This window comes from Nelumbo lutea, chromosome 8 (assembly GCF_056320005.1).
Source record: "Nelumbo lutea isolate HS-2025 chromosome 8, American lotus-T2T, whole genome shotgun sequence".
Classification (NCBI taxonomy): domain Eukaryota; kingdom Viridiplantae; phylum Streptophyta; class Magnoliopsida; order Proteales; family Nelumbonaceae; genus Nelumbo; species Nelumbo lutea.
This window is the reverse complement of record NC_142691.1, coordinates 1,474,266-1,491,088: the sequence shown is the minus strand read 5'-3', so window position 1 is coordinate 1,491,088 and position 16,823 is coordinate 1,474,266. Positions and strand designations below refer to the sequence as shown.

At 37.6% G+C, this 16,823-nt stretch overlaps 1 protein-coding gene and 1 long non-coding RNA gene across 3 annotated transcripts in view; both read left to right on the top strand.

Annotated features, from left to right (window-relative positions):
- Nucleotides 1-236: 236 nt before the first annotated feature.
- Nucleotides 237-4,588, top strand: LOC148842104 (uncharacterized). The gene is made up of 4 exons (XR_016103594.1): nucleotides 237-664; nucleotides 743-797; nucleotides 2,136-2,402; nucleotides 4,415-4,588. It is a non-coding gene; the product is annotated as an uncharacterized LOC148842104 (long non-coding RNA).
- Nucleotides 4,589-8,894: 4,306 nt separating this feature from the next.
- LOC148842103 (nuclear pore complex protein) overlaps nucleotides 8,895-16,823 on the top strand; it is a 77,818-nt gene continuing 69,889 nt past the window's right edge. For both annotated transcript variants that reach the window (XM_088959757.1, XM_088959756.1), the window contains exons 1-3: nucleotides 8,895-9,108; nucleotides 12,884-13,260; nucleotides 14,487-14,556. In XM_088959757.1, the coding sequence (XP_088815883.1) occupies nucleotides 9,029-9,108; nucleotides 12,884-13,260; nucleotides 14,487-14,556 (527 nt within the window). In that variant the 5' untranslated portion in view covers nucleotides 8,895-9,028. The remainder of the gene's footprint in view (nucleotides 9,109-12,883; nucleotides 13,261-14,486; nucleotides 14,557-16,823) is intronic.

Sequence of the window (16,823 nt, the reverse complement as noted above, 5' to 3'; positions counted from 1 at the left end):
GTAAACAGACTGTTGCATAGTTGTCATCTGTAAAATAAATGCGAAACAATTGAACAATATCTTTTTAATTTTAACTCCTAACTACTTATTCTAACACTACAAGAAAAACAACCAAGCCGGCGGTCTCAATCCTACAACATATTTGGACACTGACGCGGCGGTCTAACATAATATACTCGGCGGATTTTGTATTTAGACCGGAGTTAAATCGGTCTAATCTTACAACGAACCGCTCTAAATGAGAAATGCGGGGAATAAAAAAAATCCCATCTCCCGCGCGGATGCCTGCTTCCTGTTCGACAAGACAAAATGTTCCTGCATAGAGAACCTTGCTGTAGAGAAATTTTGACGTAGACGATGATCCTTTTTCTCGAACAAGAAAAATTTTAGAGGGAGAATCATTGTTCGAATAGTCACTGGGAAAGAAATCTAGGGTTACAAGTGGTATCACTTGCTCATTCTTCGCTTGAGGAGGGTTACAAATAGTCAGTGGGAAAGAAATATAGGGTTACAAATAGTCACCGGTGTGTGACTCTATAGCAGCAAACTTTGTTCATTCTTCGCTTGAGGAGGGGGGGAGAAACCTTTGTTCGTTCTTCGCTTCAGAAGGGGAAATTTTTTTCGATTGGGCAATATCTAAGCCAACATCGACCGGCAGATGAAGGTTGAGGAGCTTTGTTTTCTTTTTTTTTTTTTTTTCTCTTTTAATGCTGTTATGTATTTATCACTCTTTTGATTTCAGGGCCCCCACCAAAGGAGAGTTCGTAGTAGTAGAATTGCCTCGCAATGTTTTCGTGGTATGTATTTGGTTCCAGTTTTAAGGTGCTTTCGTTTCCTTTGTCTTGCTAATCACAGCCCAAAAGTTCATTTTGCTTGTTTGAGCAATTAACATGTCTTTTGCTACTAGAACACTTTACGATAGATATAGAATATTCAGTCGTGGTAAATGGTAGAGAAATAAAACTGCTTGTTAGAAATTATATTATTCTCTGTTTTTATGCAATTGAATTAACAGTCAAGTTTCTATTTAGTAACTTAATCCCTAGGAATGATGAGATTTGGCTTCCCTCTTGACAGATTCTTAATTATATAACTATAGTACCCAAATAGCAAGAGATTGTGCAAGCCCTTAAAACTACAATGCCATTGTATGACAAGTTAGATCCCAACTTGATTTTTTTGTACCCGATATGTAAACTGTTTCTGACCTGCTCTACGTGTTTGTCCATAACAAATTTTCCACCAAACTTGGGTCACCTTTTGTCATTTTTAGTTATATCATGTTTCTATGTTGTATACAAGGATTTATAACTATCCCTAGAAAATTTCTCAAGAAAGTTCCGATATTGTGTTCATGACATGGCACTGAAAGGATTTCCTTTCTTCCAATATGTTAGACATTAACTTATTGGTTACAATGTCCAGTTTTATTGGTCTTCTTTATTCTAAATCTATGTGGGCTAGCAATTTTCATAATCTCTGAGCTTGTCTTGCTACCGGACACTTAATCAACACCTAGTCCAATTCAATAGGAGTTCTTAAAGTTCGTAACTTCCATAATTCATTATTTTTTTTCTCTTTTAATAAGAACATTTTCCACTTGTTTAGTGGTTGTGGCATCTTTTTCTAGGTCCCCTGCTTTCTTAAAAGCATTTGAACATACGTGCTTGTTTCCCTTTTTGGAAAGAAGATGATCCATATTCATCATCGAATTTCATTATTTTTTTTTTATTCTGAGACTTTAATCATTCCTAAGGTGAAGATTGTGCCTGAGAAAAAAATTTGATTATGCCTTAAAAATTTGTTAGGTGTTTTCCTCAGCCATAAGAGGTGGCCAAACTGGGCCTCCTCCCTCTAGAAAGAATTTACAGAGTAGAAGAAAAGAAGGGAGTGAATTACTTTACGTAGTTGGATTTTACTTCTACTTCATTGAGGATGAAGAAAACAATTTGTGGTATCTTTAACTAAGATACTTTATTCCGAAGTGTTTAATGCATTGAAATATATTTTCCATTTTCTCTTGTCCTTGGTTCGTATTGGAACCTGAGGTTTCCTTCAGCATGTTAAGAGAAAGCATGTGTTTATTATTTTCCTTTGACTATAGCTTATGGGTATGCTCCTGCCAACATTTACAGGCGCACTAATATGATTTCTAATCATAAACAAGTATGTGCCATGTGAAGTGGGGAATCCTTCCTAAAGGAGGAGGGAGACATCAATTTTTATCTCACCACAGAGGCACTAGAATTGTACAGGCTGTGGCAGTTCCAGTTCAACCACCCACAGTAGACAGTGCAGAGCAAAGAAAGCATCTAGCTGAAAGTTATGGCTTTACCCAAATTGGAGAACCACTGTCTGAAAATGTTACACTGAAGGATATCATTGGCACCCTTCCAAAGAAGGTATCTTTTCTTAACGGAGTGATAAAAGCGAGACATATTTAGGTTAGGGTTAGGGAAGCCTCATATTCATACTTCTGCCAATTCACACCATGCCATACACATGGTGTTTGTTGAAGAACCACATATTATGTTTGCTCAGCTACCCCATATTTATGCTGATGCACCATATTGAAACTAATTTGAACCATTCAACCATGATAATTTATTTTCACAGATGCAAACTTTTCAGTCAAGTGCGGTGGTCTAGCTATGGCATCTCCTACTGGTCGAATTTTTTAGAGTGAAAATGAAACTCTTGCTCCAGCATCGTATTATGTAACAAATACCAAAAAATGGGGAGTTAGCAATGTTGGATTGTTTAATGATAGAAAGGCACCTAGTTATTTCCAGAACACATTATCACAAATTGTAGGCACAGGTATTTTAACCACTGAGTTCTTCCAAAACAACTTTGAGAAATTTGGTTAGATCGGTAGTGCTTTATATTTGGCATATCTCCCAAGTCCCAAGTGCATAATCACTGGTATATATGATGGCACTGAAAATATTTTTTCATTTTATTTTTCTGTTTTTGTATAAAGGCAGAGTACTTTTTCATATATATTTTATTTTTGTCTTTTATATTTATTTAATTAATAATTTATTCATTTGGTTTTCGGACAAAATAGTTCTGAAGAGGTAAGTTCCCATGGAAAAAAGTAGGAACTGTTCCGATAGAGGCTAATGGGCCAAGTCAAAATTTCCTATTTAATGGAAGATACTTTCATTTGACATCCTTTAACTTACCATGGTTATGTTTGTTGGTTGTTCTAAGCATTGCATTCAAATGTATCATGTTTGCTAGATATAAGCCCTTTTGCAATAAGGAGTTAATGGGTTGTTGTGTATGCACTTATGTGAACCCTAAAATAATGTTCAAATGAAGCTTAATTTTTAACTGCTGATAACCACCTCTCTATTAATTATTTCCCTAACTAAATGCTAAAACTATATAAATGTGGGTATATTCCAATCAACTAACCTACCCTCATATTTAATTACCCAAAAATTTAAAAAAAATGAAAATCTACTCTAATATTTTGACCCAAATTAACCATTATATTTCCTAGGCAAACTTGGGGTTGAGGGGGCTACTCTTTAAATAAACCCCCCCAGCCTCCACCCCCCTAAGTTTATATGGGATCAGACCCACATGATCACTTCCATTTTCAAGCTAAACTTCTTCACCAAAAAACCTTCTCCCCATCTATGACCTAAAGTCAAAACTCATATTTTGGAATTCATATTCTGGAATTCTTATGGTGGCCATTAATTTTTTGGTTAGTTATGGTAGCCGGTCATTCTTATTCTGGAATTCATAAATCTAGAAGCTGCAGACTTCAAGACTTCCATTACTTTTATATTGGTATTTGAAGCAACTTCTTGCTCCCACCTTTGATCAGTTTTCTTTCATCTGTTATTGCATTGATCATGTCTTTAAATCCTTGTGCTTTGAAACAAATAATGTGGCTGTGGACATGTGTTTAGCATCTGTATTTACTTAGTAGTCATTCGTTCATAATAGATGAAATGATACTTAGCCTTTCCAAGGGTGGAAATAGAGGAGCAGGAGTTGTTGCTGGAATTTCTTTTGCAGCTACAGCAAAGGAAACAAGAAGCTGTTGATAAGTTGCATGATACCATTTGTGATATCATGTTCTGAAGCAACAAAAGATGCTTAAGAAAAAAAAGGAGGTTTATACCTAGATCTGAACAAGGATGTTTGCAACTACAGGCTATGAAAAAAATCCCTTTGTTTTTCTTTCTTTTACTTTTGAACCTTCTAAACTAGCTGCTTCATTTTCTTTCCATTGCTAGTATGCCTTTATGGATGCTATAGAATATTTTGAACTAGTATTGATATTCCAATTAATTGCTTAGAATTCAGCCCGTGTAAATTTTAGTTACTATTCCTATCTTTATAGTTAAAATACTTGAATATAATTCTAATATTTATATGTTTTGATTTGCAGGTTCAACCAATATGTTAAGTGGATTTGCATTGGAAGATGTGCTGCATTATTATAGAATTTGATTAGTTTTTTTAAGTTTTTGTACTATTTATATGTCAATTGGATATTGTATTTGAACAATGTCTTTTTGATACTTTAATATATAATCTTTGAATTAATAGATTTCATTTTAAATTTATTTTTATCAAATGGTTTTTTTCTATATTAAACAGGCATGAAAATACTAAATCAATAAAAAATTCAGTTACCACAAAAATGCTTCAATTAAGCGGGTATATGATTTTTTTTTTGAAAAAAATAGGCATATGCCAGCGGTCATGTCCGCCGGCTTAGCTTTCAACATGACCAAAAAATGTCAGAATTAACCTAAGGCAGCAGTCATTTAACCTAAGGCGGCGGTCTTTTGGTATCTAAGCCTGCGGTCAAAACCGCCGCCTGATTAATGCTAAGCCGGCGGCTCAGTATGACTGCCGCTTTAGAGCAATTTCAACCGGCCATCTAAGGCAGCGGTCTTCCGTTTTTCTTGTAGTGTAATTAACCGTTTTGTTTAAATTTGCATATAAGATTTCAAAAACAAACAAAAGGAGGTAAAGGGGACAAGGGGTCCCTTTGTCTTGCCCCCCTCTCATGGCTTGAAGGGTGACTTCTATTTGAATGGGATCATTCTTCAAAGCATGAAAATGATAAGAACTCCAAGGAACGTCTTTTCCTTTATAAAGAAACTAAACTCATTCATTTGTAGTTTGCATGCATGTTCCATAATTTTCCCACCAAGTATTTTATCTTTTAAGCAAGATGAGGGCTTATGGTCTCAACAAAGTTTGATTTTGTCGAGAAATAATATTTATTAAATTATTTATAAACAACATAATGTCATTCAAATAGCTTGTGTGATGAAAATCTACGGGAATGAACTTTATCTGAAGTATATTTCTATATAATGTTGTTAAGAATTTATGGGAATTTCTTGTTAACCTTTTGAGTTTTGTTCCCCTTTTATTTATTTATTGATCATAAAGCACAACCTAAGGGTTTCACGCGGAGGAATAAAATGTCACATAATAAAGGAGATGGATCAAATAGGCTACATAGATGGGCTACTTGGGGCTCATTATTTGCTTTTCGGAGAGTTACTTACTCATGTTATTTTATTTTCTAGCTAAATAATGCAATGACTGTTTTAATTATTAAAAAGGGTAATTTTGTCTCATCCAAGTATAGACAATTTTTACAGTTTCACCCATGTGAAAAATTTATTTATCCACTTGAGAGATAGGTATCACTTAGGCTCCGTTTGATTTATGAGAAGATTTGGGTGGGAAGGGAATGTGTACAAATTTAGCTTTTTAGTGTTTGGTTTTACGTAGGAAAATAGAAGGAAAATTATCCAAGACAAAATAGAGGTCCCAAAGGTTCAATCCGCAGAGGGAGGATGAAGACGAAACAGAGATCTTGCAGGTTCAATCCGCCCTCATCATCGGTGAATGCCTACCCTCATCATCAACAATGTTACCAGCAACAGCATATCTGTTTCGTCTTCTACCTTCTACCGCTGCTGGTTTCTAGCTGGTGCCGATAGAATGACGCCCTTTCTTACTCCAAGATTCGACCATCGGAGAGTGTCAATATGTTGTTGGCGACTAATGACGTTCAAGTGATTGGAGATGTTTCTTGCAGACTTTTGCACCTTGACAACATAGGGAGAAGAAAGCAACAAAAAAACAATTGGCATCGTTCATCTCAAGATACTCTCTAGGAAAGACTCAGAGAGAGAGAGAGAGAGAGAGTTTAACGAACGATCACTCTGTATATATTGAAAAATCGGAGAAACTCTAGTGCTGAGATGCTTGGCGACAATCGATGAAAAGCCTCAACCTACCTATTCTATCCAGTATTTTGATAGTGGAAACTCTGGTGCTAGAAAATCGGATTTTGACGATGGAGCTAATCTCTGTTGGATCGAAGTGAGTTTAATTCGTCTTTTTGGTCTTGTTGTTTTTGTTACTGTTTTGGACATTCAAACAAGTGTTCTTCCATCGAAGGTTTTGCTTGGGTTTCTTTACTTGGGCAGCTACGATAACGCGTCTCAAGTCGAAGGGAGAAGATGAAACCAACAACGAAAAATCTGTTATCGGCAGCGGCGACGAGGATGAAGACGATCTCAAGTTTTCTCAAGTTTTTCCATTGGGGTCGCGCAATTTTGGTGAGACCCCGAATCCTTTGTTTTGGGATCTGGCATCCCACCTTTTTCTCACCCCATCCCACTCTTTTCCTCAAAACAAACATGAGTTCTCATCCCCATCCCACAAACCAAACGGAACCTAATGGAAAATAAATTTTCCACGGGCGTCACATAAATCATAAAAGAAAAAGAACATATTTATCTTGGTCAAGGAAAACCAAAATCCCATTGACCAACTCCCCCCCCCCCCCCCCCCCTCAAAAATCCAAAAAAATGATCATGCCCTAACTCTTTTCCAACAAGCCAATACAAGCTCACATTGGGGACACCTCCCTTTGTCATTCATGGGGAAATATTGCAATGGCTGGTTGGGATCTTGTTGGCACCGAGTGTTGGGAGCTGATTTGAACTCTGAATATGAAGAGGTGCATGGTAGAAAGCCAATTAAAGCCTTGATTTGTAAGGTACCAACTTATTGGTTGGTAAGGTCTTCAGCTTGGTCGTAACGGAGATTTGGGATTGAATCTTACATACATTAGGGTTGGGGTTATGTGTTTAGGGGATGGTCTACCCCCTTTCCCCATAGTGTAGACTTATGGAGCAAATAAATAAATAAAAAGGATAATCAATTGGCTATCCCCATGTGGCCTCATGATAAAAAGGTAAAGACTTAAATTTAAGGGGTTTTTATGGTTCAGTCCACCCCAATGGTGGAGCTAAGATTTCTAGGGGTAGACTGAATCGTGCCCATGGATTGATACCAAATTCATGGGCATGATGCAATTTATAGGGGGGTTACTAGTAGACTAGGATGGGGCTGCCATTTCAGATTTCTAAGGGAGAGTACAGTGTACTTATCCCTATATTTTAATGTGCCACTGATCCATGTGACTTGGAGACATAAATGGTTCAACCTTTCAATCATTTTTAAAAACTTCTAACCATTCAACTAATATCATAAAATGCGGTCCAGTGGGTTTTCATCAAAATCCATGGAATGTTTGATTGGTCAAAGTGTTTTTGATATCATGTCTTTCCATCATCATAAATTTACATATATATATATATATATATGAATAAATAATGTATAATTGTATTCTATGTGCATATATATATAAAATTTTATGTTTAATTTATATTATTATTTTCAGTTATAAAAGTACAAAAAAAAAGTTTTGGGGCCTTTTTTTTGAAAACATTGAGAAAAGGCGTATTTACCTCATTGGATTGCATAAATCTCCAAAACCCCACAAGTTTCAGTACACCTTATTGGCTTAATTCATGACCTACCCACCGCTTCAAATGTGTCAAACGTGGTTTGAAGAAATTTTGAATTTTATAAAAACTAGATCCAAATTTGCGATTAGGTGATGGTTCGATCGTATGGGTCAATTGTGGGTTGAAATCGATGGTTTGACCTCCATGTGGAATAATATTAGAGGGAATTGAAATATGTTCCTCACACTGACTTCACATGCACATCTCACCATGCATTGGGAATATCCTATGAATAATAATGTAATAAGTATGGGAGATGTTTCCAATATAAGGTAGGGTGTAACTGTGAGACGCCCTATGTGAGGAGCAGATCCGGTCTCTATTGGAGGCGAGAGGAGTGATGTGCTCATCCATATGAGCATTGCTGAATTTGTTGTGAGGCTGGATGAATGCTGATAGCAAAGTATTGTGGTTAATTAGGAGATCCAAATTCCAAACTCCACCTGCAGTCTCACATGGGCAAAGTTTTTACATGCAACTTTAAGGGAAAATTCTCAATTAATACCTTGTACTTTGGGCCTAGTATTATTTTAGTCTCTAAGTTTTAAAATGTGACGATTTAGTATCTTTACTTTTTAAAACGTGTCAATTTAATATCTATTATTAAGTGGCATTTAAAAAGATGTATGAAGCGAAAAAGACACAAAAGAGACAATGATTTAGGACTGTTCATTTTTTGTCAATGGATGATTGATAAAGAAAATTAGATGATACTCAAAATGCCACTTAACACTGGTTAGTAATAGGGGATTGACATGTTTTGAAAGTTTGATTATAGAAATGTTGCATTTTTAAATTTGGAAACCAAATGGCATTAGGCATAAAGTACTACTAATTGGAAAATTTTCCTATGCAACTTGACGCATTGTTAACGGAGGGAGGTTTTTGTTGGGGGAGGTCTTTAGTTAAAATTGAAATGGGTGTTTTTGTATTGAGAAGAAATCTTAAGGGAGGTTTAGGTCTTTTACACAAAAAGAAGGGGGTCGAGCGTCACAAGACTCACAACACCAAATTAGGACAGAATGCGTCATCGTTCCCGCGCGTGCATTTTAGGGTTTAAGCAGCACAGAAGCTGAGGAGCATGACGAACCAGGCAAATTAGGATTTACCGGGGCGTGGTTGAAGAGTTCCGACCGCCATTTTATTTTGTCTTCATGGACGTTGACATGGATACATCTCCGAGTTATTTCGACCCTGAAGATCTTAGCACCAGAGAACAGTTTCGCCGATATGGGTACTCTCTCTCTGACTTATAGTTTCTAAAAATACCGAGTCCAGGGGACGGGCAGTTGTTTTATTCAGACCTTTTTTCAGTTCGAATAACTGTTCTTTGACAAGTATAAGCAAATGAATAATTGTTCTCTTGCTGGATTCTTTCATTTCATACACAATACTCATGTCGGCAATTTCTCGATGAGCGTTCGTCAATTTTGATTTGATTGATAATATGATGTAGGATGAGGGCGAGTAGTTGCAGTTACACGTTTAGTACTCAGGATTAGAAGTTCTAAGAAGTTGGATGATTCATACACATAAGTGATGCTTAAGATTCTGTGGGATTGAAACATCTAAATGTACTCATGCAACTAATAGAGAAGCCACTATTGTAGTTGGAGTGTATACCGACGAAGAAATGGGATCCGTATAGTTGCGTAAACCGTCAGACGGGCTATTCAACAACTTTGCCAAGTTATATGGAGGCATGAGGAGATAAAGGGTGTTCTGGAGATTACAATGAGTTTGCGGATTGAAATCGAGAGGAAGATTGAAGGAGTAGCAGAGGACAATTCAGGCTGTCACCCCTTTTTATTGGCCAGACAAAGAGGGCAAGGCACCCCCAATCCCCTAGTCTTGCCCTGGCACCTTGAAAACTATGTTGTTAAAAACATTGGATTGTCTCCTGCTTGACTGTGGACTCTTGTAGCTTCTTCTACTATAGGTGTTTATCCCCCTGCCTTGTGTTGCCGCAGCTTGTCCCCTCCCTTTCTCACACCCAAGGCTTAAAGTGTTAGTGTTGGTGGAAATGTTGATATCCAAATATAGGAAGTGTTGTATGAAAATATTATAAAAATTATAGACATGGTGGGAACATAATGGAATATGTGGAATTATACAATGATATTTTATGGAATGATAAAAAGAAGAATAGGTGCTACACTCTTTCTTGATTATTATCTTGTCCCAAACCATCAAACAAAGCCAAGAATCTATGGTCAATACTCAATAGACAAAACAATATGCTTTTGAAGTTGTTTTGCAGACTTTAATAGTGAAAACTACATAATAGAGTATGTTCACTTCAAGCAAAAGTTAAGCTCACAGAATGTGGAGATGGTTCTGATTGATCAAATTTATCTATTACACAAAACGAAAACCAAGATTTAATATCACATCTAAAAAGAATTTTGGTCTGGCTCAAATTGGTCATCTTCTTCATTAGGTGGGTGATGATATTGATACTCAACAATTTTTTTTTTGATCAATAACAGAAATTCATTAGAAATATTGAGAATTACAAGATAGGGAGAGGTAAACTATCTTAACTCTCCGCAAACAACAACACTGATGCTCAACATTCCTGTAATGCATCTCATCATGTTATAATACCATCTTGTATACTCCACATAGTGCCTTTACCTATCTTTTTCATTGGGGAATATGTTGATTCTAGTATTATTTTGTATTAGTATCCATGGAAATGGAAATATGTGAACATTTTAAACCATGCTCGCAGCAATCTGACCTTTTCTTCAACATCCGGCAGTTCCTATTGCATTTGCTCCACCTTTCTTTCTCTATATTGCTGAGACATTCTATAATTAAAAATTTTCAGCTTTTGTCTATTTCACTCTATGCTTGTTGGTTTATGTAGTGAGATGTTTGGTCTAGTCCTATAATGAACGAAACAGCAAATGGAATTATTTTCTGGACTATGTTTGCCTTCTTCCCTCCAACAATTAATTTATTTTTTGATAAGCAAGTAAGAATTCAATTTCATTCATTCAAGAAAGAGGAGGGCGAGTCTACTTTGAATCTACAGTTGGCAAACATTCTCCCAACTTTTACACATAGAATGTAAACTGGTCATATGATAACCTCTAGAGTTGATATATGTAGTGCCAAATGGCTATGTAAAGATTGAGATTTGATATATCCATTTGCAGCTGCAGATGCCCAGGGCTTGATTAGGGGTTGGAGGGTTGGAAGAGATCCAGTAGTTGTTTCACATATCCAATTTGCTGATGATACAGTTCTGTTTTGAGAGAAAATTGATTTGGAAATGGTAAGAAACCTAAAGTTTCTGATTGAGACTTTTGTGGGTTTTTCTAGTTTGATGTTTAATTGGAACAAAAGCGGAATTGCAGGAGTTAGTGTGGAGGAAGAGGAGCTCTTGAGCATTGCAGAGGTGTAGGGTTGTGAAATTAAGAGTTCGCTTGTTACTTACCTAGGCCTACCTTTGGGGGGGGGACCCGAGGATAGAAGGATTTTGAAAGCTAGTGGTTGAGAGATTTGCAAAGAAACTAGCCTCTTGGAAGAAAACTTACTTATCCTTAGGGGGGTGAATCACCTTTATTAGGACCACACTAGTGAATCTACCCATTTACTTCCCTTCCGCCTTTCACATCCCGACAGGGATAACAAGACAACTAGAGAAGTCCATGAAGGATTTCTTATGGGATTTTTTTTGGGGGGTGGGGATCCTTAGTCAAGTGGGAACAGGTTAGTAAGCCAAAAGAGCAAGGGGGGTCTAGGATTAGGACACATTGCTCATAGAAACACCGCCTTGTTGGGTTAATGGTTTCAGGGCCAATTGGCATTATAAATTCAACAAAGGCAGAATTACTGGCATTATTGCAGGATTCTGGTTGGCAAAGCAATTGAGTTTTCGACAGGTGGAGGTGGAAGGGGATTCAAAAGTTGTTATATCTTGGGCAAGATGTAACAGACATATCTCATGGACCCTCAGACATATCTTCAAGGAAGTGGAAAGATTAGCAAAGGATATAAATGCCAATTTTAGGTGAATCAGGAGGAGTGCAAATGGGTTAGCTGATACTTTAGGCAAACAGGGGGCTGCAAGGCAGCATCTATATTGGGCATCTTTGTAACTTTGGTTGTAGTTCTTGGGGATGACATTTGGGTCATCAGGCTATACTTAATCCCATATATATTTAATTAATGAATGAATCTTTATTGTTGATAAGAAAAAGGCTGTGCAAAGATAGCAACCAATCAACAACTTCAACCCTTGGAATGACTGGATTTATCCACATTCCTTTCATATCAAATTGCTCAATTCCACAATCATTTGCCAAATAGAGAATTTTTTCTCTCCCATTACTGTCCATTCTTAGGCTTCCTTCTTTGCTTTTACGTACTACTTCTCACTTTACTAGTTGATCCTTTTTAGAGTCTCCAGCTCTCTTAACAAACTCATCTTATTTTTCAATTATTTTCACTAGTTTTGTTGGGGCTTTGATAACAAAAATAAGTAGTAAATAGGGAGATTGGTTAAGGTGAGTCTGCATCCAAGAGAAAAGTTGTTCTTCTGTCATGCTTAATTTTGGCTTGGGTAGGTTTGCTTTCCTTAGGACTTCATGGTGTACCTTTACTCAGTGTACTTCTTTGGTAGATGTGGTGAAGCTCTCTATACTTCAAAGCCACTTATGGGTTTTCATTGCTTCCAGTTCGAGGGGACTATCTCCTTTTCCTCTGAGTACTTCTACTTATAATGTTACATTGGTTTTGAAGTAGAGCTTGTGTCCTTGTTTAAATATATGGGACTTAGCTAATATATCAATTGTAATTCTAGACTTATACCTTTTTTCCTTTTTTTTTTTAAAATAAAACTCTGTTTTGTTTTACTGTAGAACTTAATTCTAGATTGATAGATAAATGATATGGGCACAGAGAAAAAATGGATGCTGTTGAATTTTTCGCATTGAGAAAAAATCAGTTTTTATTTTTTAAATTTTGTGCTTGACTGTATAACATGTAAACATATGCAGGAAAAGACAGTCACCTTCAAGCATTTCTCCACCCCAAGAAGGTTTAATTTCGAGGTTCAGTGAGGCTGGGATTCTTTTTGATGAACATAGCATCCAAAGACGGCCTAATGCTGCACTTTTCCTTGAGGAAATCAAACAAGAGGTTGAAAACTTTGAAGATGATAGCTTAGAAGGAATTCCCACAAATACACCATATTCCTCCAAACGGAGATTGTCTGTTGAGGGTCATGGATTATCAGAAGCAAATGATGCATTGGACTCATTTCGACAAGTACCTTCATTGTTAAAATCTTGCAAGCATGAAGATGAAGTGTTGGCAGATTGTGGAGAAACAACTTTTGCCTTATTTGCATCACTACTTGACTCTGCACTCCAAGGTGCTTGATGTTTGAATTGTCTTAGCTCTTTCTATAACAATTTGTTGAAGAATTATATAATTCAATTTCACCGTCTACCTTGAGACATTCTATTATATATATATATATATATATATATTTTTGATTAATGACATTCTAATATATTCTAGCAAATTATTTTGATTGTGCACTAGTTTGAATCTTGTTTGAAAACCACATTGGGCATTGAACTGAAAAGGAGCTGCCAGTTTTAACAGTGCAATTCAACCTTAGAACTTCTAGAACAAGTTGGTTTTCATTGAGTGCCCATTTTGGAAGGCTTTCATGCAGCAGCTTATGGCTTTACATGAGCTGAGGAACCTGGAACGCTGTGTAGCCATGTTTGGTAAAATACTAGAAAGCTGAAAATAGGCTTACATGGACTGCAAAACCGACTTTCTGGTGAAGCTATCTCTGGTAGCTTCTCCGAAGTGGCTCAGTGAATGCAGCTCAATCAACACAGTAGTCCTCCTAAATGGGCCCTGAGCCATATTATGTTCTAGTTCCTGGTTTTCCCGCTTCAGCTAGCCAAACATCGATGCTTACAACTGTAACATTTGGCTACATTGTTACACTGATACTTTTTGAATGGTTCGATTTATTTTTCTTTTTCAGATTTTATATATTCTTATGTGGGTTAGTTGTAGTTGTTTATGTATTAGAAGAATTGTTTTTCTTTTTTTTTGATCAATTTAGAAGAATTGTTTTTCCATTAGTGAGTATCTGAATTCTGACAATGCATATTAGATGGATTTTGATGGACCCGAGTTCCATATCCAGATGGTTTAATCTCATCTGGGGGAGAGCTTTTTTGTATAGTGACAGCTCTCTTCCTAATTAATGTCTTGTAAAGGATAGTTGATTGTTCATATTTCTCCATCTTTTTAGTTTTTCCATCTCTTCATGTACATCAGTACATTTTTCCTTTGGCGGTTTAATACAATACTTATTTCTTACCTTGTAAAAAAAGGAAAAAAGACTTTAGTTGCCTCTAAGATAACATATATGTTGAATCTGGACTGTTTTTGCTACTTGGAATAATTCTTGACTGTTTTATTACTCAGAGTGCATATATCAATAAGGGGGAAAAGGAAGTTTGAATGCACATATTTCTATTCTAATCTTCATTAGTTTCTTCTGGAGACTCTCAAAATGCATATAATTTTACATTTCAATCCATATAAATGTTGAGTGTTTGTTTATTGCAGGGTTAATGCCTATTCCTGATCTGATATTACGGTTTGAGAATGCATGCCGAAGTGTTTCAGAGTCGATTAGGTAAGTTAAAGGATTAGTTATTCTTCATGGTAGGGGGCTTGTGTTGTCTTCAACCATGACAACCATTCTATTTTTTTTTTTTTTTCAATGGTTTCCTTTTGCATCCCAATCTCCCTCCTATCTACATGCACATCAGCAATATATCATGATTTTATTTATTGCTTGTAGTTGCCTTTCATTTTTTTTTAAGATTGTTAACCAGATCAAAGTGTGTATCATCAAAAGATAGGTAAATAACTAGTGCATTGTCAGTCCTCTCAAGAGAGAGGGCTAGAGCAAACAACCTACTAGGGGCAAGCATGGGGCACAGTGTCCATCTATTGCACAAATTAATACAATTATTATGGTGTTGTTCTTTCATGAAATTCTTTGTCTAGCATTTCTATTGTAATTGATCACAATTTGACCTTCCAATTAATCTCTCTTTTCTTATTTTGTTTTTTTGTTTTCCTCTGGCCTCTTTACCGATCATCATAAACTTTTGATATCTGCATTAGGGGGAACCAATTGAATGGTTGACTATTGGGGGAACATTTAGAAATGACAAAGGTGAGATTCTTGTGGGTTGAGGAAATTCAACAAGGGTGGAGTTATTGGCAGTGCTACAAGGTTTGAAGGAAAAGTCTCTCAACTTTACATGGCTCATAGTAGAAAAATTGGTTGGGTGGTTGAGACAGGGAAGACTTGTTCCATGACAGTATTGGAACAATTGGAGCAGAATTAAGGAGATGATGAGGGGAATGAAGATTCAGTTTAGTTGGACACAGATCTGTCAATGCTTTAGTTGATTCCATTGCTAAGCAAGGAGTCCATAGAGAGTGTTGAGGGCCTGGGAATAGGATCTGGTCACGGGTCGGTCCACGGGAAAAACCTCTTGTTTTCCCTTGTTCCTTCCTGCTCGTGATGAACCTATCTTGGCGCCTTTGGTGATTTGTCCAAGAGATCACCAACTCTCCTAACTCACTCTTGACTGAATAATTTGATATCTCATTCAATAATGGGGTCTCCTTAAATAGGAGATTTCAAGAGTCCTAATCAAGGGGAGTCTCTTTGCTGAATAGGGAGACTTCCAGTTCTATCTTGCTAAGGATAAGATAAGCTAATCCTAATCTGATAAGCTACTAACAAGATAAGATAAGCTAATCCTAATCTGATAAGCTATTAACAATATAAGATAAGAGATAAGAACAATAAGATAAGAACAATAAGATAAGAACAATAAGATAAGAACAAGCAAAATGAGCTAATCTAATCTAGATAAGGCTGCTGTTGCCGAACTGGGTAGGATGAGCATCACTGAATCCTTGCTGCTGGTGGTGGTGGGCTCGGGGCCTGTTGCTGTCGGCGGCGATGGTACGTCTTCCCGATGAAGGCGTCCATAACATTAGTCCCCTCTTGGACCACGAGCTTGTCCTCAAGCTCGAAAGCTGGATATGTGGCTTGGAACTCTGCCAATGGGATCCATATGGCTTCTGTTGGTGGTAGATCACACCATTCCACCAAGACTTCAAGGATTCCACGATTGAAACGAGAGCGGGTGACAGTTTTAGGCTAGGGGACCAGTTTGCCATCTTTCAAGGGTGGCAGGGAGGGAACTTGGTCCGGGGGAACACCCATAAATGGTTTCAGCAAGGAAATGTGGAAGACATTATGAATTCGGCTAGTCTCTGGCAATTCCAGCTGGTAGGCCACATTGCCAATCCGTCGCAGAACCTTGTAGGGCCCATAGAACTTAGGGGTCAGCTTCGGGGCAGCCTTGTGGTGCAAGGAGCGTTGCCGGTAGGGATGGAGCTTCGACCAAACAAATTGTCCTGGATCGAACGACAGTTCCCGGTGGTGCTTATCATAGTGGAGCTTCATGCGGAGCTGGGCCTGCTGTAAGCGAATGCGGACGTCGGCGAGGAGGGCGTCACGGTTCTGTAAGGAGTGATCGACTGCGTCCAAGCGAGTAGATCCGGGCTCGTAGGACATCAAGCGGGGAAGATCCCTACCGTAAACGACGCGAAAGGGAGTCATGCCGAGGGAGGAATGGTAGGCTGTGTTGTAGCACTACTCGGCCCAAGGAAGCCATTCCAACCACCGTCGAGGTTGATCGCCTACGAAACAACGGAGATACATCTCGATAGTGTGGTTAACCACTTCCGTCTGACCGTCGGTTTGTGGCCGGTAAGCTGATGAGTAGGCCAGGGTGGTGCCATGTAGTCGAAATAACTCTTTCCAGAAGGCACTAGTGAAGACTGGGTCTCTATCGCTGACGATGGATTCCG